This window comes from Streptopelia decaocto, assembly GCF_964273445.1.
Source record: "Streptopelia decaocto genome assembly, chromosome: 1".
Taxonomy (NCBI): domain Eukaryota; kingdom Metazoa; phylum Chordata; class Aves; order Columbiformes; family Columbidae; genus Streptopelia; species Streptopelia decaocto.
This window is the reverse complement of record NC_138663.1, coordinates 155380003-155406094: the sequence shown is the minus strand read 5'-3', so window position 1 is coordinate 155406094 and position 26092 is coordinate 155380003. Positions and strand designations below refer to the sequence as shown.

The 26092-nt window shown below is 38.2% G+C and overlaps 1 protein-coding gene across 3 annotated transcripts in view; it reads right to left on the bottom strand.

The window, feature by feature from the left end:
* Nucleotides 1–4095: 4095 nt before the first annotated feature.
* FGF14 (fibroblast growth factor 14) overlaps nucleotides 4096–26092 on the bottom strand; it is a gene marked incomplete at its 5' end in the record, with an annotated part of 408369 nt that continues 386372 nt past the window's right edge. For all 3 annotated transcript variants that reach the window (XM_082073905.1, XM_082073907.1, XM_082073906.1), the window contains 2 exons: nucleotides 4096–5307; nucleotides 9074–9272. In XM_082073905.1, coding sequence (XP_081930031.1) covers nucleotides 5171–5307; nucleotides 9074–9272 — 336 coding nt within the window. In that variant the 3' untranslated portion in view covers nucleotides 4096–5170. The remainder of the gene's footprint in view (nucleotides 5308–9073; nucleotides 9273–26092) is intronic.

Below are 26092 nucleotides of genomic sequence, written 5' to 3'. Positions count from 1 at the left end.
ACAAACCTTAAAGCATTAACTAAGAGTTCTAAAAATATAATGTATACATAAATCCCTTTCCAATTTTTGTTTTCTCTGTCTTATAATGTTGCTTGAACATTCCCCTCACTCTTCATGCTGAAGTAACTGGTGATGTAACTCCCAGCAGATGTTTTGTGGCTCAGTTCCTCACCAAAAAAAAATGAGATCAGAAGGAATAAGGTTATGATTTCACATATGTGAAAATAATAGCTGTATTAATAAATTGTGATTTTACACCTCATTCTCTGTGATGGGAATTCCAGATACGTAAACTATAAAAGCAGGAAGAGGTGTAAGGGAGTGAAACGTCCTGCTTGATTCTCCATATCTAGTGACTGTAGAAACTTGCTTCCTGGCCTGTGGCAAAAGGCAGTTCTAGGTGGCAAAACCAAATTGGATTAATGGGGATTTTGTACTGGCTACATTGATAAACAAAAGATACTTTAGCCTTGCTTTCTTCTTAGGAGAGAAAGAACAAAATGCAGAAGTGTGCTAAATGCTTCGACAATAGACTTGCAGGATTATGCCAATTGTATATCATATATCTGTAATATCACCGATAAAGCAGCGGTGGATTGAGATCCTTCTATACATTATTAATTTACTTATGATCCTTTTTTTCCTGGCCATACTCTCTTTTAGAAACATGTAGAAGTAAGTTTAATCATGTAGCTGCTCTGACATTTCTGATGCATTGCCCCTGCATCTTTACAGAATGACATCTTATTTTGTAGCTAAATGATACTGGGATGAAGAAAGCTAAGTTGAATGTTTCTGTGACTAGGTAATAGGACAAAAATTTTATAACATCTTTAAAAATAAGTCATAGCATTTGCGTTAGTCATCACAAAAACCACCCTGTTATTAGACATTTAAAATGCATTGCATGGAATATGCGTTTATCTAAAGGGGCATTTAAAAGAAAGATAACCTCCTTACTTAGCCTAATTTTACTTGCATTCCCATTTGAATGGAGTTGGATAATTTCTTCTTTATACTGATAAAGAGATGGATTGGCAAGACACATTTTTAATGCATGGACCAAACCGCCTCCTTTCATACCTCATTGCTCATGGTGGTTTTAAACCAAGAGAAAGAGTTTCCCAATATGTATAAGAAAAAGAGTTCTTAGTGTTGTTTCAGGTATACACCATAGTCCAAGTGAATTACTTTAATTTATATTTGGATAGGAGGGGGTTTGTTAAGAACCAGCCTGACTCTACACAAGTTAAAGTTTATGAAAATGAAAGTATATTAAAAATTATTGGAGACTGGCTAAAAAATGCAGCAAATTAAGCAAAAGCTGTGTTATGTGAACTACAAAGCACTTAAAAGCTATAGACACCTTTCTATAGGCTCTTCACATGAGCAATCTCATAAGGATTCTTGTGCATTTATAAAAGTTTTGAAGTACAACAAAATGATGCTTTGTTGAAGTAGTTCATATCTACGTAAAACTGGATTTCTAAAACTGTGCAGGTGTGACTGATTTCGTTAAATAGAACTGTAGCTGAACTACAGATTAAAAAAAGGAAAGGAAAGAGAAAATTACTATGTGCAGTGTTAACATATGAAATGGTAAATGAGGTTGGATTGCTGTGCAAACAGTCTCTCAGAGATTAGATAAAACCTAGAAGAAGAACAAAACACAAAGAAAGCATGCAAAAGATCTGGAATGCTGCAGATTCACAGACAGCTGGACATATAAGTACAAAAAAACCCAATCTGTAAATACAAATTGATTCCATCAGGTTTACTGTACAGTACTTTAGTAGTAACAGACAGTTGAAAACAGCTTTCACTTAACAGCAAAGTTAGTTTTAGAGGGAAGAAAATGGTGAAGTCTCATCCTGGAGAACAGCAAGAGAGGTATTATATTAAGGAGCTAAAATTTTCTTTGGCATGGTAAAAGGGGAGAACTGAGTTTGCCAAACTATTTACATGAAGTTTCACCATCCTGTGGCCATTGCAATGGTGTTTTGCACAGTCTACTTCTCACATAAACTTTTTTTGTTGTTTTCCAGTATGCCTTCATATAAATGTTTTATTCATGTGGAATCTGTGTATACAACAAATAAGAATAAACACAAACTGTACAATGCAGACAACCTCTTTGCATATATGTATGTAAATTTAGTAATATAGACCAACAGTTCTTTGACAGACACAACCTACTACATGCAGTTGATCCTTGCCATCCTCTTCCCATGCAACAAGTGAGACAAGTGACAAAATTAACAGAAGAAAAAAAAAAAACAACACAAAGACCCCTTTGCTGTGTTGAAACAGATTGTAGAAAAAATATTTTTAGGACACCTAGTCATTGAATTGAATGCACATATGGATTTAGCCCATAGAAACAAAAACAGAAAATAATTTTTAAAATACTGTATTTCCCATATGTACTAACTGCTTACAAAAATTATATCTGGCCTTAATTGTAGCCCCACCAACAGGTTCACAGATTGTAATTACTTGGGATAAAAAGTTTAATGTTGAAAACATTACTTATGTAGCATTGGGCCATGAACCAGAACCTTCTTGCATGGCTCAGCTGGATCTTCAGCCCCATTTCTCCCCAGACTCTTACACTAGGAAGGAAAAAAGATGGCTGGATGGGACAAGAACACGTTTTCCCTCCTCATGAACTCTTATGAGGTTCAGATGAGAGAGAGAATGCCACCTTCAGCTGTATTATTTTACTCAAAATTTTGTGAAGTGCTCCTCTTCTAATTGTAGGAAGGCCTGGGACCTCCTCTATGGCCAGCAGATAGCACAATGTTATGGCTGCTGCCTCTCATGGGTCCTCCAGATGCAGGGTAAGCCCCCAGTCACCATGTGAGTTGCTTTGGTTTTGTTTTTTTTTTTTCTCAGGAATGGTGCACAAATCCCCCTGGACCAGATGGGATGAGAAGGGTGCACCGAAGTTTCTATAAAGTATTTTCCCCATGCACACATATTGAGTGCTTGTGGGCAAGGGCACAGTCTAAGTCAAAGTTTCCTTGTGTTTTTATCACAGTATTAAAGCAGGTTTGTATTTTTTTCTCTACATGGAGAGTGGGCTTCATGCTTAACTTATTCCCTCCCTAGAAAGACCCAACATCAAGTATTAGCTTCCTGTTCTCATATTACATTTATAAACAAGGAAGTCTGGCCTATGAAAAAAAAAATCTAGAATTTAGCAGCTTTACAGTAACCTCCTTAAAGAGTGCACTAAATGTTGCTTATAAAAACAGAACACATTGGAAAACTACCATGAAGAGTTCATTCAGACTGAATCAGTTGTTCAGCTGACCAGAAAGGGTGTCGAAATAACCAGCGGTCTCTGTTAGGGACTTCAGCACAAAGATGTGATAAAACAAATTGCCAGAAATACAGTGCTAAAAAAGGAATGCATTATTTCCTTTTTTGTCTTCGAATATCAAGGTAACAGCAAGGGGCCAAGAGAGCCTCGCCACACAGTTTTCCAAACTGAGGTGCAGTTTGGTTCTTGTTGCCCTTTCTGAGAAACAAATACCTTCTTAAGCACAGAGAGTGTATCCACGATGTTAGTCTTCTGAAAGCCTGTGACTAAGTGTGCAACACTTCAGTGGCATCTCTGTGGCATTCTCTAAATCTTACTCACTACTCCTAACATTGGTTTAATTGTTCACAAGTGACAAACTCAAAGGGTTGGTGTTGTTCCTGGTAACATGATCCAAGGCTTCAATTTCATGATGTTTTTGATTTCTTCTAGGTTCATGTAGGAGAAAGTACAGTGTACAGAGATCAAGGCAAGGCACCTTCAATCTAGCAATTTGGTGGGCATATTATCCAAGGAAGCTGGGTGGAGGTATGTACTGGGATATCAGTGAGATACACAGGACCGGACTTCGCATGCTTAGCTAAAAATAAAAATAAAGTTTTGTAATATATCCAGTTTTAAAACTTTTTTTTTTTTTTTAAAACACCAGAAATATTAAACTATAATTTGTAACTACCCTTTGCATTGGTGCTGCAAAAAAGAACACAACAACATCCTTGCCCATGCTTTGCTAAGTAGGTGTGGGATTCAGCCAAAAATAACAATGGCATTAAGTTCAGTTCCTTAAAAACAGGAAAGGATTATATTTGAAATGAATTTAGGTAGCGCAATTCCGGCTAGTCTTTTTTTTTTTTTTTCTTTTTTTTTTTTAAATTGGTGGTTGTTTTTTTTTTTCAAACCATGAAGATTCAGTAGATGAAAAATGAGCCTTAATTCAGGCCTACAAGGCCTATAAAATTCTTTGGACCCACTTTTCCAAAAATGAGCGGGTCTTGCTCGCTGGGCAAGGCAAATGTTACCATTACCAGTAAGCCTGTGATATGTATAAAACACACGCACAAAAAGAAACTATAGGGGGATGCCAAACACTTGGTTCAGAAAACTTCCTGGTGGTTGTGTTTGACACTCTTCCCTCCACTATAATGCCAACCTCAGAAGCACAGTATCTGTTACTAAAGAGTATTCACATTTAATCAATATTGTAAGCCAGAAACAATAATCCTATTCTTTATAGATATAATTTGTAATAAGAGATTTTGAAGGCTTCCTGATTCCCTGATTGCTTTCAAATCTACGCCACTGGCAACACTTAAGTTCTAGAGAAACACAATCCCTGCAAAAGGTCACAGACAGTGGAGCGAGCAGCCTTATAAAAAAGGGAAGAAGAGAAATCCATAATAGCACAGGTTTACAGCATCTAACTAGAAATTACTTGATTATTTGTGTGCTACAAAATAGAACTTAAACACATGGATTTTGCCGAAACTGGACTCAAAAAGGGATTATGGGCAATTGTCAGCAGGCAAGGTATCAAGTGTACTTGTGAAGTATGTCATTCACATGAAGTGTCACAGTCACAGAAAAGATATTAAAAAGGCATTCCAATATCTGGTAGGGCATTCCATGGTCTGAGTTTAGCTGGTTCATCCAGGTGTCTTCTTGTTGTGGGTGGAGCTACATGTTGAGATTTATCTGCTTGCAACAACTCAGTTCAGAAACAGCAACAGGCAAGTCTGCGACCGGCCACAAGCTGCTCCACAGACACTGCAGAGGGGAAGTCTGGCAAGGATAAATCGCTCAACTGTACTCGGGACTCAGTAAGTCATAACACCTGCGATGATCTGGCTATGTCGTCTTACTCTTGTTAACTGGTTTGCCGCCATTCATTATTGCAGATGCACTTGTGCTTTTACTCGGAGTTACCCCAGCCTTTGGCACCGTTTCTCCAATATCATGCAAAGATGGTTCTCGATACATGGCAACTGAGGGGAAAAAAAAAAAAAAAAGAAAGAAAAACAAAAAGGAGAGACATTTTTAAGAAAGTATCTCATTTAAGAGCTCATCTCAAATAGGATTAATTTTCTACAATAACCGATGTTGTAATATTATCCATGTACGTCTTGCACATGAGGGAAACTATTTACTTTGACAGACACTTGTTTCGCATGACTGATAGCTTTGCTTGACCCTTCAAATTTCTCACTTCTTCCATATCTGACTTAAAACACAGTAGGAAACAGTATGCATGCTTATTTAATGGAAACTGTAGAAGCCTTGGAAATGAAAATCTACTGTTCTGTCTTTGCATGAGACAGACACACAAAAATGTTCATATATATATACATATATATATACAAACATATGTGTATATATATACACACCCCTTAAATAAATATTCTGCAATTTTTAGAAGTAAAATATGATGAGGTAAGACAGATGGTGTTTAACAAATGGGATTATATGATACAGTTGTCTAGACTTAAGAGTTCTTTTTCAGTCCTATGTTGCAAGACTACACTTGGGACCAGTTCTAGAAAGTTTGCACGTCTCTCTTCCAAATCTGAGGAGCTTGGCCGTTATCTCTTCAGGTGTGTACTGAAGAAATGCCCAGGACATGGCTGCAGAGAGTACACAAGAAGTTTGGGGTTTTTTCTTCCTCCTTTCAAAAACATATGTAGTAGCCACTGATCTCTGCTGAATGTGGAATTGCAGAAAACTCCAAATTAAACTATCAAGTGAATTCAAAGTTTGCCCCTGGATATCGGTCCCTTTCTAATCACATTAAATCCTTTGAGGAAAATACATGTGTTCAATTACCCAGCACCAGCATTAAGCTGCCTTAATGATTAATGCTCTTGGATAATTCAATTTCATTTTCCATGTCACCGGATCAGGTAATATTTCCACTTATACCTAACTGCAGTAGCATTTATTTATATCAGAGCAACATTAAAAGAGATGTCAAAGCAGTCAAAGGAATTAATCATCACACTATGATTTCAGGACTGGCTGTGTGCCGCCATAGAGAGCACAATCCCTTCATCCCTTGGCTAATTAGAGTAGGAGGCAGAAGCATCAAAGTACTGACCTTGATCTTCAATAGTGTGAAGTTTCATAATAAATATGAAGGGCCCGATAGCATCATTAGCTAATCAAATACTTGTTCTAATATTTTCAGTGATATAATCTAAATTCTTTTATGGCTTCTGAAAGCCTGAAGTGTATAGAATCATATGACGGTTTGGGTTGGTAGAAACCTTAAAGATCATCCAGTTCCCACCCCTCTGCCATGGACAGGGACACCTTTCACTAGACCAGGTTACTCAAAGCTCTGTTCAGTCTGGCCTTAAACAATTCCAGGGATGGAATATCCACAACTTCTCTGGGCAGCCTGTTTCAGTGCCTCACTGCTCTCATGGTGAAGAATTTCTTCTATCTAATCTAAATCTAACCTTTTTTCAGTTTAGAGCCATTACACCTTGTCCTATCACTACATACCCTTGTAAAAAGTCCCTCTCCAGCTTTCTTGTAGGTCTCCTTTAGGTACTGGAAGGCTGCTATAAGGTCTCCCTGGAGCCTTCTCTTCTCCAGGCTGAACAAGCCCAACTCTCTCAGCCTGTCCTCGTAGGAGAGGCGTTCCAGCTCTCTGATCATTTCATGGTCTTCCTCTGGACTCGTACCAACAGGTCCGTGTCCTTCTTATATTGGGGCGAAAGAGCTGGACACAGGTCTCCAGGTGGGGTCTCACAACAATGGAGTAGAGGGGGAGAATCAACTCCCTCAGCCTACTGGTCACACTTCTTTTGATGCAGCCCAGGTTACGTTTGGCTTTCTGGGCTGCAAGTGCACATTGCTGGGTCATGTCAAGCTTCTCATCAACCAACACCCCTAAGTCCTTCTCCTCAGGGCTGCTCTCAATACATTCTCCACCCAGCCTGTATTTGTGCTTGGGATTGCCCCAACTCATGTGCAGGACCTTGCACCTGGCCTTGTTGAACTTCATGAGGTTCACATGGGCCCACCTCTCAAACCTGTCAAGGTCCCTCAGGATGACATCCCTTCCCTCCAGAGGGTTGACTCCACCACACAGTTTCATGTCATTGGCAAACTTACTGAGTGTGCACTCAGTCCCACTGTCCATGTCGCTGATAAAGATATTAAACAGCACAGGTCCCAATACCGGTCACTGGTCTCCCCTTGGAAATTGAGCCATTGACTGCAACTCTATGAGTGTGACCATCTGGCCAATTCCTTATCTACCTGGTGGTCCATCTGTCAAATCCATCACTCTCCAATTTAGAGACAAGGATGTTATATGGGACAGTGTCAAAAGCTTTGCACTATCCCACATGACACCCTTGTATCCGAATTGATCGTCTTCCCTACAGTACATAAGGCTGGTGATGATCTATGTCTTCAGAATGCCCCTATAACTGTGTTTAGGACACTTTTGCTGATTAATTAAAAGAGCTTGATTAAATAACACCACGACCTACAGAAATATTAAGTCAAAGAGCATGAGATCAAACTATAAAGTAAGTGATTATATAGCAGAGCCCTCACATTTGATGACTCACATGGGCAATGTAAAGCAAGTTATTTCTAAGCCTTGCCAAAGCCATTTTGATAGAGTCTGACCATCCAAACATTAATGAAAACAGTAACTTCTTTCCTAATCCATATGAATTGTTGTTGCTTTTAAAAATGCACCGGCTTTCCCTCCCCACATTTCTTATAATTCAATATAAAGGGATTGACATATAAAGTATCAACATTGTTGACAGCTGATGAAAATACTGTAAGCTTTTGAAAGATGATGAAAGCACAAAGGCATCAACCTGAGTTCAAACATGAAGTTAAAACACAGGATTATGCAGATTCTTTCCTTATGGCGAAACCCCGAAACATTTAAAAAACTGATCCTTTAGTCAAAAATTTCAAGTTAAAATGTTAGAAGAAATGGGCCTGCTAACTAAAGCATTGCTCAGATACGTGTTTTCATATGCTAAGTAACAATATAATTTTCAGAATGACTGAGGCTGTGTATAGCAATATTATCAGTGAAACTTGGAATGCCATTAGGACAAGAATCAAAAGCAGCATAGGTTTATAAAGGCCTGCGGAATACATAGGGAAACTAAAAAGTTCCGATATATAAGTGAATGTATTTTTCAGAGAACATGTGACATCATTTTAGTGTACAAGGTTAGTATGAATTTTATTTGCTTCTGTCTTGGTTTAAAGGCCAACTTACACAAGTTCTGTGAATTACATCAACTGTCTAAGTGATACAGTATGATTATTTTACACGGAGACCTTTGTGTTTTGTATTAGAAAGCTTTTACTTTGAAATGCTGACATTTCATCCATTCCCTTTATAACTCCCAATTATCCTACAATATCCATTATTTCATTCTGCTTAATGAAAGGACTGTTTTCTCACTGCAAGACTCACAACATCTTTTGTCCCTACTGAGAGAATATTTTAAAACCAGCCCAATGCACTTGCACAAAGTATTTATTTTCTTCAAAAATGACCTCTTAATTCCTGGAAAAAAATGTTTTTACATATGCCCTTTCTAGCCTTACTATGCCGAAGCATGGAACTGCTCCATGAATCCTGGCAACTGTCATTTGGAATGGCCCCTGTGTGGGGCACGCACATTCGCAAAGGGTATTTTAGAAACCATTCCCTCTTCTTCTTGTCAGATTTATAGGAGGATCTGCCAGTGATGGACTGAACCTCACCTTCTAATGGCTTGGGTAGAAAATGAGCTGCTGGTTTTGTTTTCTTCACTCTGTTTCCTTTCATGACCTGCCCTTCTTTGTTCAGCCCCAAGAACCAGGCTCTCCCGGACTCCTGTTGTCTGTAGAGCATGGATGAGTAGATTACATAATAATTTTCAAAAACAGACTCCTTGAATTTGCACTCTGGTGTAAAAAGTTCCTGTGGAAGGAAAAGTAAATGTTAAATAATATCTCTAAAGTGTGTCTTCTGTTTGGTTATCTTACAAATACCTCTTGATAAGTTTAATATATGACTTATAATAAGGTTCTGCTTTGAAACCAGGAGATCTGTCTTCCTCTAGAAGACCTCCAGGTGAAGTTATTTCACCTCTTATGGATGTCTCTTGTTTTCCCATCTGTGCAACAGCGATTGTATATTTTTCGAAGTAGAGAGGAAGCAACACAGGCATAAAAACATTATTTAAAATACAGGCATAATTATTCTTGTGCTTATTTTTCTAATAGGATACCCTTGTAAAGATTAAGAAAGTCTGCGCTAAGATAGCATTAATGAGAAAACAGGTTTCGCATTTTAACATACTAAATGCGACAAACTCCCTCTATGGTTTGTAATAACTAATATTTGATGTTTAAAAAACGCTGCTACTAATATCAAAATATATATCATTTCCTATAATATGCATGGCCTAAAACAACACAAGAAGACACCATTTTAATGTACAAATTTCAATATAAAGAAAAATAATTTCTATTGATATTCTCAGCATTCATCCCAAAAGTGGAATGCTTTCAGTAGTCACATTCAGTAACAGAGCAGTTGTCCTAACTCCTGCAACCAAGTAGCCAAATTACATTTTTTTTAAAAGTAGCACAACTAACAGTAACAAAATAAATGTTGTGAACATATATTGAGACAGATTTTACCAAAATCCTTTGAAAAAAACCCAGAAAGTTAACAAGCAAATAAAATCACATTTAAAATATCACAAGAAAATGAGATTGTGTGTGAATGTGATTTTTCAGTCCTTGGACCCGTGTGCTGAAACCTGTGGAAGACCGTCCCATCATGAAAGGAGAACGTAGATGTGGGAAAATCGGAGGTGACTTGATAAGCTTTCGGAGCACAAAGTTCTCGGCCCTGAATCCCCCCTTTTTATATTTTTATATTTATAGCTCTTGCAGTTATCTTGCCCAAGAAGTAATAATCTGGAAATTTCATTTCTCCATTCACAGTATTTATTTATTTAGTTATTTTTTTCTCCTGGTCCCATGTAGTCCTGAGTCAACACTCAGTAGGTCATGTATTTTCAGGGTCTCTATGCCATCCCCAGCTGCCTATATATTGCAAAAAAATCACATTTGTTTCCGTCACAGTTTTTCTTTCTGGAAATCAAAGCACTTAAAGAGACAGTTCCCCATGCTGCAAAGCACAGATGAAGTCCTTGTCTGAATCTGCGCTCAGTGTCACGCAGTGCACAACCAAGTTCTCCTGAGTTTATGGGATGCACAGTATTTGGATTGTCATGGCTTAAGTTACCACCTGTCAGCAAAGCTGTCTTGATGAGTGCTATTAACTTTCTAAATTATGGAACAGCATTTAAGCTCAAATAAAAAGAAATAATGTGTTTTATCCAACCACAGACTAAAAGCTGTTACTGCAGCAGCTGGGAAATAACTGGTGAACCTGCCCTAAAACAGGTTGCTTTGTGTGAGCAAGTACACTTAGTGCCTATAGGTCACACTCATTTACAGGATGCAAAAAATATTCCCTGATGTGTGTGATGGCCATCTGTATGCACTACTATTTCTTCACCATCTATGTGCACAACTGTATTTATTATATACACATGTAGAAATGCATACAGAGTCTGTACTGGAGGCATCAAAAGCTAACGATGGGAAACACCTCAACTGCACCTTCTCCTTTGCCACGGGGCTTTTTCTGTCTCTGCTCCAAGGCTTTAAGACATCTGGTGTTTGTGTTACCCTCTTTTCTCCTCCATTGATTTCAAATCACAGAAGGGCTCAAGGAGACTCCAAATGACACCAGAAGGTGGGTGGCACGCTGGAGGGAATGCCTGCTAAAGCCTTGCGCAAGCGTTTGCATGCGAGTCATGTTCCTCGGCTGTTGGAGCAGCAGATGCTCATCAGGAAGTGCCTGCACAGCTCTTCTCATTACCTGCTTCACCGCAAATCCTGTCCCCTGTGTTCCCCACTGAGTTGTACTTCCTTGTAAAGCTCAATTACCATAAACACTACTTCTTAGCCAAGACTCATGTTTTGCTATAAACAAAAGCACTTTGTCATTCCATACTCCTCCGTACTAGAGAGGATTGGCTCCCTGTAAATGCTATTTGTGTGTTTTCACAAATATCCATTAGGACACTGAAACAAGACTCCTTTAAATCATAGCCCCCCCTCTGAATCGGACCTGCCTCTTTCCTCCCTCATTTCTTTGGTACGTAAAGTGGTGTTTCCGACAGTGCAAAGCATATGAATCTGTAGGTATTTACTATACCAACTCAAAAAAAAAGGATGATATCAACATAATTACTTGGCTACTCCTGGATGCGGATGGATAGACTGGATAAACTGGTGTCATTACTACTTCTTAGTTATGACAAGCACAGTAATAGTCTGCTAATTTTTTGGGGGGGGCATATGAGGAAGAGCAAAACCTGAATACTGTATTCTGCCCAAAAGTATTGCAGAGGTCTGTGCAGTGTAACAGCTTTGGATAGCTTTGCATTCACCCAGTGTACTAGGATGCAGTTCTACCTGGGATAAACTCTCAGTCAAAAGTCACATATGTTACATTAAAGCAGGGTAATAGATCCCCTGATGTGGAGAGTATTCATGAATGAAAATTAGGCACCTGATGATGACTATGCTGAACTGCAATCACCAGTTTCTCTAAGGAAAGAATCACTCAGAAAGAGACTTCTGAAATGGGCACCTTTCCTGGGGCTCAGGTGGAAAGTGAATACTTTTAAGTTATGAGTGACATCTAAAGCCTTGCTTCAGACACCATCTCAGCTGGCTGAAAAGTTGTAAGCATCTATATTTTCTTCAGTAAAGCAGCCGTGACACCTAAAATGCTGGTTTTGCATGTACCTTGGCCAACTCTATATCTGTACACCTAAGGCTCAACCCAGTAAGAATTCACAGAAAATTACTAATGTGCTAACAGGACCAACTTTAAAAAACAAAAACAACAAAACAGCCACAGCTGATCCTATTCAAATCCATTGCTGAAGGGAAACACAGTAAAATGGCATTTTAGAAGAGAAACTCAGTGGCGAGGGGACTCCCCTAGGCTACCTGCCTGTCTGTATCTGATCTGAAGGAACACAAATCTGCATCTGGCTGACATGAATCATTTAGATCTTCCCTGCAAGAATGACTTTTTGGGATGTGATTCCAGTACAAATTTTACATTTTGTATTAGGAAGTGAATTAATAAATTGCAAAAGCACACATAACTTACAAACAAGAACTAGTGCTCAGAATTTCTCTTCCCAGGTCAATGCCCAGATTTAACCCGCAGTCTTATATAAAAGGTGGCTTTCTCCTGTCAAAGCAACATTTGAAAAATAAAGGATGTGCTAGCTGACAATTTCCAAAACCCCAGGAGTGGGTTTTGGCTGTGAACTGCAATCTGATACAGCTTCCTGGGTCCTAGAGAAGTGAAGGGTATATTAAATTGCACCTTGCTGAGAAGAATTTTCACTTGGATATTTTTGCCAGCTTCCCATCAAGCTTTTGCTTGATGTGAGTCTTGTTTGGAGATGTTTTAATTCTCCTGGTTGCTCTAGCATTAATAAGTATCACAACACGCAGGTTGTGGTTCAGCCTCTTGGAATCAAGAAGTTCTGTCAATGAGGAGTTCTTAGTTTTGGGGTCCTCACCAGGGTTGCCAAAACTCAACGTTGTAGTATTATTATAGCGGAGCCTTAGCTCATCGAGTCAGGTAGTGGTGTCAGAATCTACTTTTGTTTAAGAACAAAGCACACACAAAATAAAGAAAAAAAGATTCATTATCCACTCTCAGACTTCAGAGTGCCTGAATCAAGGAGCTCAGGTTACCTGTGTTGTCAACATGAAGATATAGGGATTGCTGGAAAGAAATCTGGATGACAACTGAGATGAATTCCCTACCAAGTAACACCTTTCTGTCAATCAGAGGCTGAAATATGATATGATGAAGCTAAATCTCCATGCTCCTGTTTCCCTGAAAATAAGACAGGGTCTTATATTAATTTTTGCTCCAAAGATGCTTCCTTTATTACATGTATAGCTGCCTGGACACTATTTAAATTGACCTCTTTATGAATTGTAACTAGGGCTTATTTTTGTAGTATGGTTTATATTTTGAGCATCCTCAAAAATCCTGAAAAATCATGGTAGGGCTTATTTTTGGGGTAGGTCTTATTTAGAGGGAAACAGGGTAATCAGTAATATGGCACAGTAGCAAACAGCTGTAGTTCAAAACCAAAGTACAGCAAACTTCACTGTCCCATGAGCGTTGAGTAAATGAAAATATTTTAATATCAGTGTAACTTCCAATGGCTGGGTTTTCACAATTTAGCCTGTTCAATTTAGCTTGCTTTAGTGAAGTTGCACATATCCATTTGTAGCCATGGTCTTTCCACCTAAAATTATCCCCACAAAGCATGGACTTTTCCTGTTAGAGCACTCAGAAAGAAGAAAGAATTATGCCGCTATGGACAAGACACCAACGCTGTTAACCAAAGAGTTACAGGCTGTTTCAAAAAGATGGACTCAGTCTGCAATCACAATATCTCTGCAACCATGAACTATCAATTATCAGTCTTGATGTTGCCCATACAGCAGGTGGAGGAAACATAGAGAATTTATAAAAAGGTTACTAAAACTTGATAAATCATTAAACCGTTTGCAAATTTTTCTGTAATTGTAACATATCGGGTCCATGTTTTTGAAACACCCTGCACAAAGTAAAGCCTAGCATGACAACACAGCTAGCCATGTAGCTTCTAGATACTGTTTAAATACTGCAATTTTACACTATAAGTCTGTCCAGTATGTCAACCAATGACAAAATGTCATGTTTGAACAAGAATTAACCTTCCACTTCACACCAGGAGGGACAGCGTAGGTCCACAGCTCCACCACCATCATCAAAACGGTCAGTGCCAAGGACAACCGCTCCTAAAAAATTTGCCTACCTACTCCTGACCCTTCAAGCCTCTATAAATTTGCTTTTTATTCTGAAATATAGGAAAGAAGTGTAGTGTTCTAGTTACAGTTCACAGAAGTGGTAAAGCTTGCAGTCAGCCTCTTGAATTGTAGCCAACAGCATCTAAGGAGTCAGCGGATTCATGGGCACAAGGGGACTCGTTCATCACACTGGGCAGGAAAAGCGCAGCTGCAGGCTCAACTAGGTGCAGCTTCTCCTTGGTACAAAGCAGAAAACACAACCACAGGGCAAACTCAAAGAGATTGCCAGGCAAGGAATGGTCAGTCTAATCTAGCACAGTAAAAATAACCCAAAACCTTATTACTGATCCTTTTCAGAACTCAAGATCAGTTGAAAACCCAAAATTATTTATTTAATTATATTTAGTATTTGTGCTTACAAGTCCAGGTCATGGAACAGAACCTCAGTGCTTTGAAAGTACAGGCCAAGTGAAGTCTGTCTGATGTGAATACCTGTCAATCCAAATAGCGATTGATATAAGGTATAAAAAAACCTCAAAACACCCAAGCTATGCTAGTAGCTGGTTATCCAGCATTTTTTGTAGGAACGATGACAAAGGAGTTTTAAAGAGAAAGGACAGCACTAGCTCTGTGGAGGCTCGTGGGAAACTTATACAGAGTGAGAAAAGCAGCAGAATCAGCACAAAGGTATTTTGGGGGTCAAAGGCTAGTGACACAGGCATCAAAAGAAGTAAGTGACATTTTAACAGTGGATAGAAAGGTTGAGAATGACTCATGAAGAAAGGTCTTTGACCTGACGAGAAGCAGTCCACGCTTAATGAGGAGAGAAATACAGTTAATATAATGAAGCTGAGAAAAACTTTTTAGCAGACTTCCAAATGGAGATCGTGGGGGTGGCACCATATTTCCTGGTGCAGGAGGGGAGGATGCCAGAGTACTTGAGGTGTGGGGTGATGAGACCTCAGAAAACAGCTGCAGTGTTCTAGAAGAGCAAAAGACCACAACAGAACATATTTATGGAGCAAGATATGTAAGAGCTGGCGGCTTCACCTGCACATGAGAACTGGAAAATACCTAAGTTGATATTCCTCTGACTTGCTGCACATTGAATTAGGCGAGTTAGACTCCCTTCTTACAGTACACTTGTAATGTATATTTGACAAATGCTGGTGTAAAACATGAGTTACTGAAGATTTCTCATCCCTAGCACTATTTTTTCTCAACTCTTAAGCTGGCCAAAAGGATACAGTTCACAATGATCTCGTTCAAGAGTTCCTCTTCAAATGGCAGAAAACCCAGCAACACATCCTTAGGTACTTATGGATTAAAAGATAAATTGATATTACATTCCTTGTAAATTCAGAAAACCTTTAGCTGACCTGGGCCTAAAAGACCCCTAGTACAAACACAATTTTTAAACATAAAAACAAGAACAAGCAATGTTGGCAGGATTTTCTGCATGCAAATCAGCCAAGTAAGATACCAAGGAAAAGGAGGCTTTAGCTGCCATACTGCAAATCTTGCAATGACTTTACTAACAAAGCTTCAAAATAAAAAGCAGGAATAGCTGAACCTGCCAATCCTACAGACACCTCGTGAAAGCAGCAAATGCTCAGAAGTCCGTTCACACACTTTCCACAGTCTTCAGACAGAAAATTTTCTGAATAGATTACAACAGTCAGGGAATAACCATTACTTATGTTCTCTGGAAGATTCCTAAGCACATGGACTTTAAAAACAAAAATAGACCTTGGGATCATGCAGGTAAAAACCAGACATGATTCTTGCCAGATAAAGAATCACTGAGAGTGCAGTAAGGATGCCAGCACTTGAAAGCAAAACTTTTAGCTATAACTGCTGTCTCAGTGAATGTCACTGCTTCTAAAGGAACAATACAAAAATTTTGACTAAATTTAGGCAAAAGTAAATCTAAATCAATGATTTTGCAAGTATTAGCACTTACTCAACTGGGATTTTAATTAGCAGGGACACGACAGGAAACATTAATAATGTAGCAATTCTTTTATTCATGTACATTCATGAGCACCTAAACAGGTCATAAATAAAAGTCACACAGCACACACAAAGATAAACTAACAAAAAATAGCTTGAACAGATTTCTGTGTGTTTAAGATGGTATTGATCACAGCTTGAATTTGGCTTCATTTTCTGCCCAGATTGAAACAGAAAATAAACCAGCTTGGATTACAAAAACTTCCTTGTTTCATAACAGAAAGGTTGCTTTGCTTACAGCTAGCAGCTATGCTCATGTTAGACTATAAATGATTAAAGGCAATAATATTTTGTATGGAAGGCAGAGCAAATGTTCACCACTTCCATAAACTTCCCATTAGCAAGACTAAACAATGATGTCAGATAAAATCATAATTTTGGTAATAACTCCATGAATGAGCCCAAATTGCTACTTATAAACACTAGCCAGGAGAAGTCTTAGATATCTCTCTCCTCATACACATAGAAGTTTATATTATATCACAAGCAGTGCTCAGGTATTTATGTTCTTTTGATGGATACCTACAATTCAGAGTCATCAACTCAGTGGGACATGGCTGAAATAGAAAAAAAATTCTTTCATATAAGCGTTTCTGATGTATGTTGCTTAAGGTTGTACAGTTTCATTCCAAAAGTGCACTCATGTTTTTGAAATGAAGCCCATCATGCAGATCCCAATCATGACTCTCCCATTAGGAGTGAGTTAACGGTGTTTAAATTCAACTGGGGCAGCAGTCTGGAAAAGGTTACTAATTTTTAAAACTGTCTTCATGGCATTTGTGTGCCAAAACTAGAATACTTCAACAAAAGTTCAAGAGAAGACCTGCTAAAAAGTGTTGCCTCACCCAAATAAAAGAAGGAAAATTAATTTTGGAAACATTAGCGATAAGCCAAATTGGTAACTATGGGTTTAGAATGGGTTGCAGCCCATGGGCAGCCATCATATATTACAGCATGTGGTCAAGTATAATATCCTCCTTTATCCCCAGACATATAAAGGAAGGTGAGGTTATTTTTCTGCTTCAGTCCAGCTCTGAACTTTCACAGAAATGTGTATTTTTTGCATTGAGAACATCCTTGGCTTTAAAGGAAATGCAGCCAAAATCCTTGCACCAGTGAAATGAGATATTTTTTCTCCAAGAACACAATCTCCTCCCCACCTAATCCTCAGCACCCAGCTTTCCTTAAGATCTAAATTTGCAGTAAAAAATCTGCTTTCAGGCTTCAGCTTAAACACCAACTATAACTCCATGTTGTATCAACACAGAAAGGTATCTATCTTTTATCTCCTGTACATCATCTGGGAATAAAGAAACCAGTATCAGTAGGAAAGACATACAACCCAAGGCGTGATTAAGAGAAATTGCGTGCATTGCAGGGAATATTTACTTCTGCTACTGTTATGGGATGTTTTGGAGAAGAATGTGAGTAAACCAGCTTGTCTTTCCTGGTTGGTTCAACTCAGAACAGCCATAATTCATCAGCTTGCAGACAGCATCAGGTTCTCAGGTAGAAAAACTCAGTGCCAAGGGAAAAATGGGACAGCACTAAATTAAGTGACTGAAAGGAAGGATTTAACAACAGAACTGTAGAAACAAACCACGATGGTCTGGGGAAGAAATTCTCATCCCATGGCCCATCAATCCACTGTTCCATCCCTGAGTGAATAATGCAGGAGGAATACAGAGTACTCTCAGATACAGACCCAACCTTTCCAAATGACAGTGGAATTTTTAGACCAAATTTTATCCAGACACTTTCAGCCATTACTATAGATAACCTTCTGTAATCTAAATGCCTCTAATAATATAGACTATCATGAAAAGAAACAAATAGTTATTAAAATGACCAAGTAACCCCAAAAAACCCACGGACGCTGACTTTTTCTTACCATATGACACTCGCAAAATTTCTGCTCCTCTACAATACACTGAAATGTTGGATGAAGAAAACTGAGTCTGTTTTTTTTTGCCACTGCGTGACTGGTGTATTAGCATTAATTAGCTACTATTGTGCAGTGTCAAATGGGATGGTATGTTTTCATAAATTGTTACATGGTATTTGTAGACCTCCTTGAATATGATAGTATGACATATCCATAACTACCTACAAATGCAAAAGTAAACATAAATAGATGGAAATTCAGAGGTGTTTTGTAAGGTATACTTTAGACTCTTTCAGTTCTACATGTTCCTTCCAGAAGATGTGTGAATTTCTGAAAGTTTTAAATGGGTGTCATTTACAAGCTGAGAAGCTAGAAAAAGTTGCAAGAACACTCAATTTATAAGAAGTGGCCTACTTTAGTGTACTCTTTTTTTTATTTCTCTTTTTCTTTACAGTTGTGAGCTTGTTTTTTTTCCATGTAGCCCTCTTTCATGACCTCTCAGTGCATGAATTATACTGCCTAAAGAATCAGCTGTTATACAAAACAGGTGCTGGAATGAATAAAAGTCAATTAGGGTAGGTCAATTATATGCACTTCTTGCTATTGTCTCTTCGTCATCCTTTTGCTGCTTTATGCTGGGTGTTCAGAAGAAGAACATGAGATGCAAGCCCAAAGGAACCTCATTTTGAGAAGACTAGTGCAAAGCAGAACCATTCTGTGATTAATGTATTCAGTTCTCTGAGAAAATGCATCAGTTAAGTCTTCTCTTAGTTTAATGACAGAAATGAGCTGCAGTGGACCACTGAAGGCTGGGAAGCAAAGGGAACAGAGGCCACTCTCAGATATTTGTTACTTAACCCTTATTATACAGTAAATACATATTTTAGGAAAAAAATGATCAATTCTTGGCTGTTTTCACTGTGCATCTTCTTGTCCAGCTTTGTCCTTCAGCTGTGGAGGCACAGCCACAAGTAGTCAATGGTTTTTCCCTGTTTCCTTCCAAAGCAGCTTTCACATATGAAGGCAAACGGCCCCAAATCCATTCTCAGTTCTCCTTTCTTCTCTCCTTTTCCAGTGAGAAGGTAGAAAATTATGGAAGCAAAATCTGAAAGATGGCCAAGACCTGACAGGCTGACAGGCTCTTAAATGTTTTGCACTGTTTTCTATTACGCATTTTCATTGGGTGCCAGAGCACTGGAACAGGCTGCACAGAGAGGTTGTGGAGTCTCCTTCTCTAGAGACATTCAAAACCCACCTGGACACATTCCTGTGTGATCTGCTCTGGGTGAAGCAGATGGGTTGGACTAGATGATCTCCCCAACCATTCTGTGGTTCTTTCATAGAGACGGATGTCTACAGCACTGTTTAACTTAAACATAAAAGGTCAAGGCACATATGATGGGACACCCAACAGAGTCCTGCCCACCACATAATGTCTGTCCAGAAAAGGTAACACAAGAGCAAAGTTGCTGTGCTGAAATTATTTCACTCATTAATTTAAAAAAAGACTTAATTTCTTGCTAATATTTTGATATACAAGTTCAGAAAATATTTATACATATATATCTCATGCAAGTAGTAATTTTCACTTACAAGTCCCTTTTCACTTCATATATTTCAGTTAATCTGGTGATCTAAAATTATTTTTTTATTATGTAATTTTCACAGTATCTATATAACTGTTACTTCAAATATCCATTATCAGAAGAACCTTAAAGTATGATGATTCACACACAAACATTCAAAAGCTGAATAGTGAATCGATATCAAAGACAGAAGATAATCCATTCTGTCTCCTTTTTTAACTGAACAATTAATGGGAAATAAAATGTCAGCCACTAAAAGGTATTTTTGGAATGGCATCACACTGTTATCCAGTCAGAAGTGGTGAAAGAAAACAAGTCAGACACTTCTGCGTATATCATTATATGTTAAAAAGGCAGAAACTTAATGTATCTCATTAAATAGGAGATAATTACATGCAATGCCTAACACACAGCAGCGATGCTTGTTTTTGTTACGGATGGGTAACAGCAAGATCATTATAGATATATCCTGATGTTCAGATAAAATTCTTCTTTTAGCAACCAGCTTATAAAGGTTGATTATGAACAATGTGAATATATAGATATCTGGCAAAACCTATAAATGTATTAAAATCAGAGTGGTAGAGAAGGATTAGGGTTTTTTATTTGCCTCAGTGTTACAATATGCATTGCAGAACTGAAAAAAAACAAACCAAACCAAACCAAACCAAACCAAACCAAACCAAACCAAACGTTTGGAGATATTAATAACAACAACAATCTAAGCAAGATTTTTGTCCATAGCTGCCAGTAACTGAGAGATAATCAATGCCACTACTTGTTTGAGGTGTTAAAAATCTGACAGTTTCCCATAAAATCAGTTAGCCTCTTATTCTCAAGACTCTACCTAACTTGTTTGTTATAATATATTCCTATAGCTGTCCTGTGGAAACGAAAATATTAATGTTGCACAGGTAACAGTATATTACTCCTAGAGCAGCTTCAATCTATTCATGAACAGTCCTGATGAATAATGAGATGTACAAATATCCATCTTTTAACCCTTCTAATCTGCACCTGAGGAGTTCAGACTGCAAAAGAAAAAAAAAATGGGTTTTTTTGACATCCACAGTACTCTAATGGGAGGACTAATTCCTCTGGATGCCACTGCTTTCCAGCTGAATTAATTATACCATACCAAATACACAACAGTTTTTGTAAAGAGGCTCAGCTGTGGTGAATATGTTTCCAAGAAAGTGATGAGGTTTTACTCAAGATTATGGTTGCTTTTACTGCTGCTTAGAAGTGAATTTACATCACCCGTGTTCCTGAGAAATTCAGGATCTTCCTCTTTGCGGATGTTGTATTAAAAATGCAGTATCTATTGACTTGAGTGGCTAATTGCAAATATAAACTGAACTAGAAACCATATATTACTATTGAACTGTGTATAAAAACAATTGGAGGCCTAGGATCAGGGTCAAAACTGCAGCCTAATCAAATGAGTTAGTCGGTCTGTAACCCACCTTCAGCTGTCAAATGAAACACAATTAATGCATGTATTAAACGCACAATTAATGCACGTTTGATCTTTTGAGGTCCCTTCCAATCCCTAACATTCTGTGATCCTGTGATTAAGGCGTTCCCTAATACATCACATGTAAGAAGGAGAAACAAACTGCTGACACAAAGAAAAGACTGTTTTAAGGTCTTAGAAACAACTTACTGCTTTATAAAGTAAAAAGCATGGAGATAAAAATATCAGGTATTTTGATTTCCAAGTCCATTTGTAACAGAACTCTTCATCGGTTCGCTGAAGCTGAGGACAGTTTTTTAGATCTTTCTTTCGCAAGAAAGGTGTGCATCAAGCCATCCCTGCACAGACATGCTGAACTGCAAAGGATCACTCAGAAAGGCTGGAAACAGGCTGAACTTCAGTCAGTGGCCTGGATGCCCCCAGCTGATGCCTGGTGATGCCTCTGAAGTCACCTTGATCTCAGTTGTTCTTTCAGAAAACAATTGCTTTATCTGCAGATTATATGCAATAACTTATCACACAGTCCCTCGCTCTCTAGACCCCACTGGTCCTTGATATCTCACATAACTTTCCTCTTACACCCTTTTTTAATTGCTTGTGGTTTACCTGAAGAGCTCTGGGGTTGTTTCCTATATTAAAACTCCTGTGTTTTCCTTAGCTGTGGTGCTGAGCCTATGCTTAAGACTGTGCCTATAGTGAGATGTTATTTCTTGTGGCCAAAATGTCCTTCTCAACCTTCATGCCCACCTGGTGGCTCCAGCTCCAGCCAGGGGCTTTTTCCCCAGCAGGGAAATTCAGAAAAGACCATGTGCACACTCCCACTCACACCCTCTCATCCTACAAACTTAATTCTGAACTTCAGCATTGCATCCAAACGTAATAGAGACATATCCCTAGATTACCTGCCCATGGAAGAAGTTCACCAAAATTTCTGTACTTGGTTTTCATATGACATCCTGTCATTCCTCCACACTGGTTCTTTCATATCCTTTGTTGTTAATATGTAGTTACATGGCCCTCTTCTGTATGGGCCGGTCTCTCACAGACTTAAAGAAAACCCACCAAAACCCACCAAAGCAAAAAAAAAAAAAACCAAAACAAAGACCAAAACAGCAGGATCAAAAAAAAGAGCTAGTAAGTTTACTATTTTGAGAGAAGCTTGAAGCAGAAAATCAAACAAACAACTCTCAGCAAGGGAAAGAAAAAGGTGTTCCACCACTACACCATGCCTTAATTCCTCCAGAGTAGAGTTCATTGTAGTTCCCTTTTCTAGATATGCAAACTAATTTATTGACTGCTGTCACATTGAGAAGCACTGGCTATGCTTTTATAAGATTGTGTCTCCTTGCTTACAAGATTGTGGGATTTTTTGTCTTTTTGCATTTGTTGATCAACATTCTGTTTTTCTTGTCCATTTCCTTCAAGTCTTTTAAGAGCCTTTTGAACTCTATTTTCTCTTTTTTTCTCCCACAGTAATCAAACCATCAGCATATTCGAAGTGTTGCTACAGGCCATATGAACTCCTTTTCCTCAGAATGTCACATTGATTGCACGCCTGTTTCTGTGCCTGTAAATGCTGAGGAATGTATCCATTTACCTTGACCTTAAACTGACATCAAATAGGGCAAAGAACTGACTCTCTGCTTATATTTTCATCTTTTGAGCTGTAAACACACAACTCACTTATCCTCAGCTTTATCTGGAATTCCAGTTTCTCCTGCTGTGTCCCAAAGGCATTGTATGACGTGCATTTGTCAAATGTATCAAAACTGCGTATATGTTTTGCTCTTATTCCTATTGAATTGGTGCACTAAGTTATTAAAATAAAGCAAAGATGCTTAGACTTAGACATATACTTAGAATTAAATTCCTGTTCCTTTTGTTTTAGCTTCTACCTTTCACATTGGTCTGGAAAGATACACACAGTCCCATGTAAGCCTCTGTGTAAGAGCCTATTTTTCAATGCTTTGCCCATCACAACTGAATTTGGTCCTCAGGCTTATATAAAGACGTAAATAGAGATGAGTGTGTTCTCTTTTCCCCAAAAATTCCCAGTACTGCTGCCTTCATATAGTCAGCAGGTGATTTTTTTTTTTCCTTGCTGCACGTAATTCCTTACAAAACATTATTTTCAACTGTAATCTCATCAAAAGGAAAGATTAAACAAGTAGACTTGAAACAGGCAGCCTAAAAAGGAGACATCAGATTTGTAGGATTTTTTTTTTTTTTTTTTTTTTTTTTTTTTTTTTTTTTCACAAAAACTTTTGCACCTGTTTAAAGGGGCAGGGGGTGAAAGATAAACACCATGCATATGATTCACAAATACGTTTCACCATATGGAAGCAAAAATGGACCAGAGAAAAGGGGACTTATTTTTCCTGTTCTGCAGTATTTTAAAATTTCTTTTCAACAGAGTTGAAATACATCTCTCATTTGCAAGAAAATATGACAACTCAGGATATCAATCAATACCTAAATAAAATATTGTACAGGATAATGGGAATGTAGAAATCAGTACTGTGTATCTGTATTAAAAAAACCCACAACAACAACGACACATTTCTTCCATATGGAACCAGAATACAATAAATATTGTGGTAGACTTTAACTCACAGATTTTGATACATGAGCAAACAAATACAACCTTTTGACTGGGACCAAAGCAGCTGATTTGACTCAAGAAAGGTCAGGGTCTCAGGGGTGCCCAGACCACCCCATCTCTGACTGTGCCCTCTGCCGCTCCAGTGTACCCCTCACAACACAGGGCATCTCTGCAGAAGTGCCTGTTTCCCCAGTAGAACAAAATGGGAAACACGCTTTCTGTGTCTCCAAGGGCCAAGGTAAGGACAGAACACACAGACATTGTAAAATACGTAAACCCAATTATTTTTTGAAGAGTAAATGAAAAATGAACAAAGAAAGGGTGCTTCAACTGCAATAAATGGAAGATTTTCCAAGCTATTTTCTGTATAATGTTGCCTTATTTTCTTTCTTCTTCTTCTTTCTTTTTTTTTTTTTTTTTAAAGATAAATTTGGCTCTGAGTTTTAATTTGTCATCAGTGGTATTTCATCAGGACTTTGTTCATTCCACTTCCTTTCCTTTACAAAGACTTTAGACAGCTATTGAAAAAAAGCACTGAGTTTCAGGACTGTTACCTATTAATCTGTTAAAATATCAGATTTCTACAATGGGCTGAGTAGAGAGATGTGGGAGAACAACAGTAAGGAGACCAAGTCTGCTTATAGAGGGTTGGAGCTACTGTATCTCAAATATCAAAATTGAAATTGCAGAGACATTTTAGGAGAAATCAACCAACAGAACATGCAGCTGAGAGTAGTAAACTTAGAGCAAGTGTCACAACTGCTTCTTCTGCCTCCTCTATTTGCCTGTCATCTCTTTTAAATTGTTTGTACTTTTGAACTAACTAAAAGCAAAGAAACAAGAAAAAAAAAAAGCCAAAACATCTAGATATTTTGGAAATGTGAGCAACTTTCTACTACATAATTTACAATATTTTAGTGTAGATATATCACTTGGCTATACCAGGGTTAATTCTTTATACGCTGAAGGTCTTGAACAGCTGGAAACAAAGAAAATTCTTCTATGCCCTTATTAACTAATGATCATCTATCAGACCTACTAGTGCTTAAAACAATATGACAGCAGCAATTGTGTTGGGTAGTTTTGCAAACAATCACATACTCTTGCTATTAAGTAAAGAAATAAATATTTCTTTTAAAATCCACATTTAAATGGAGATCAGTTTGTGGTAGAACTTGTGTGGATTCCTGACAATGTAACATCTCTTTGGCATTTAAGACCTGGTCATCTTCACTGATACATCACCTTGAGATTCAGTATTTCATCAAACATTCAGAGGTACCAGTGGGAAGCACCATAATATTTGGGAAATCTCAGGGTGTAGAGCAGGTAGCTTGGTTGTGAAGTTACAAATGAGACTGCTCGGAGGAAGAAGAAACCCTCTTCTACAGGTTGTGCATAGATGGGATGCTCTGCCGGTGATGAAAGACGAGTGCTGGTGCTGGGAGCTGCCCCTGCATGTGTGTGGGCAGGTTGGTCACTTCTGTAGCTTCTGGAGAACCATCAGCCTGCGACTTGAACTCTCTTATGGAAAAAAAGCAGCAATTAAAACAATGCTGCTAGAAAAAAGAAAATCAGAGACGTTGGATATATCTGCCTACACCAGTCACTACTTTCAGAGAATAAACTTGTATGAGATCAACAATCGGAAAACAGTGAGCCACCGTGAATTACGTTCGGAATTTCAGAAGAAAATAGTGTTTGCATTGTGCATGATTTACATCAGTAGCAAGACTAGTATTTCATAAAAAGACAAATAGAAAACATTTTTTTTCTTTTAATTTCTGTTAAGCTTTATATCTTCAAAGATCTGTACTAGTAATTCCACCCACCGTTGCCATCAAATGGGTTTGAAAAAAAGGCTTTGGAATATGTTATAGCTAGGAAAAACTGGAAAATTGAGATTACAACCAGTGTTCTCAAAGGTGGCCTCTGATTTTGAGATTATTGTTTTAGTAGTGATAACTGGAGATCACACATTCACCTGTGCTGTGCGGGGCAGCCCCTACCCTGCTCTCAGCAGCCTCAGCTCATAAACAATCTTCCCTAAACTCAAAAAATCAGTCAATTTTTCAAGCTAGCTAAAATGCACTGTTTGCCAATTTTATGCCTCCTCAGGAAGCTCCAGGAGAGGGCAGGGGCTGTTTCATCACAGGTTATCACTGTTATTCCCATGCTGTCCTGTCTGTATCTGCTGCAAAACACTCAATGCAAAATTAGGTATTTTGCTAACTTAAACCAGATCACACTTAAACAC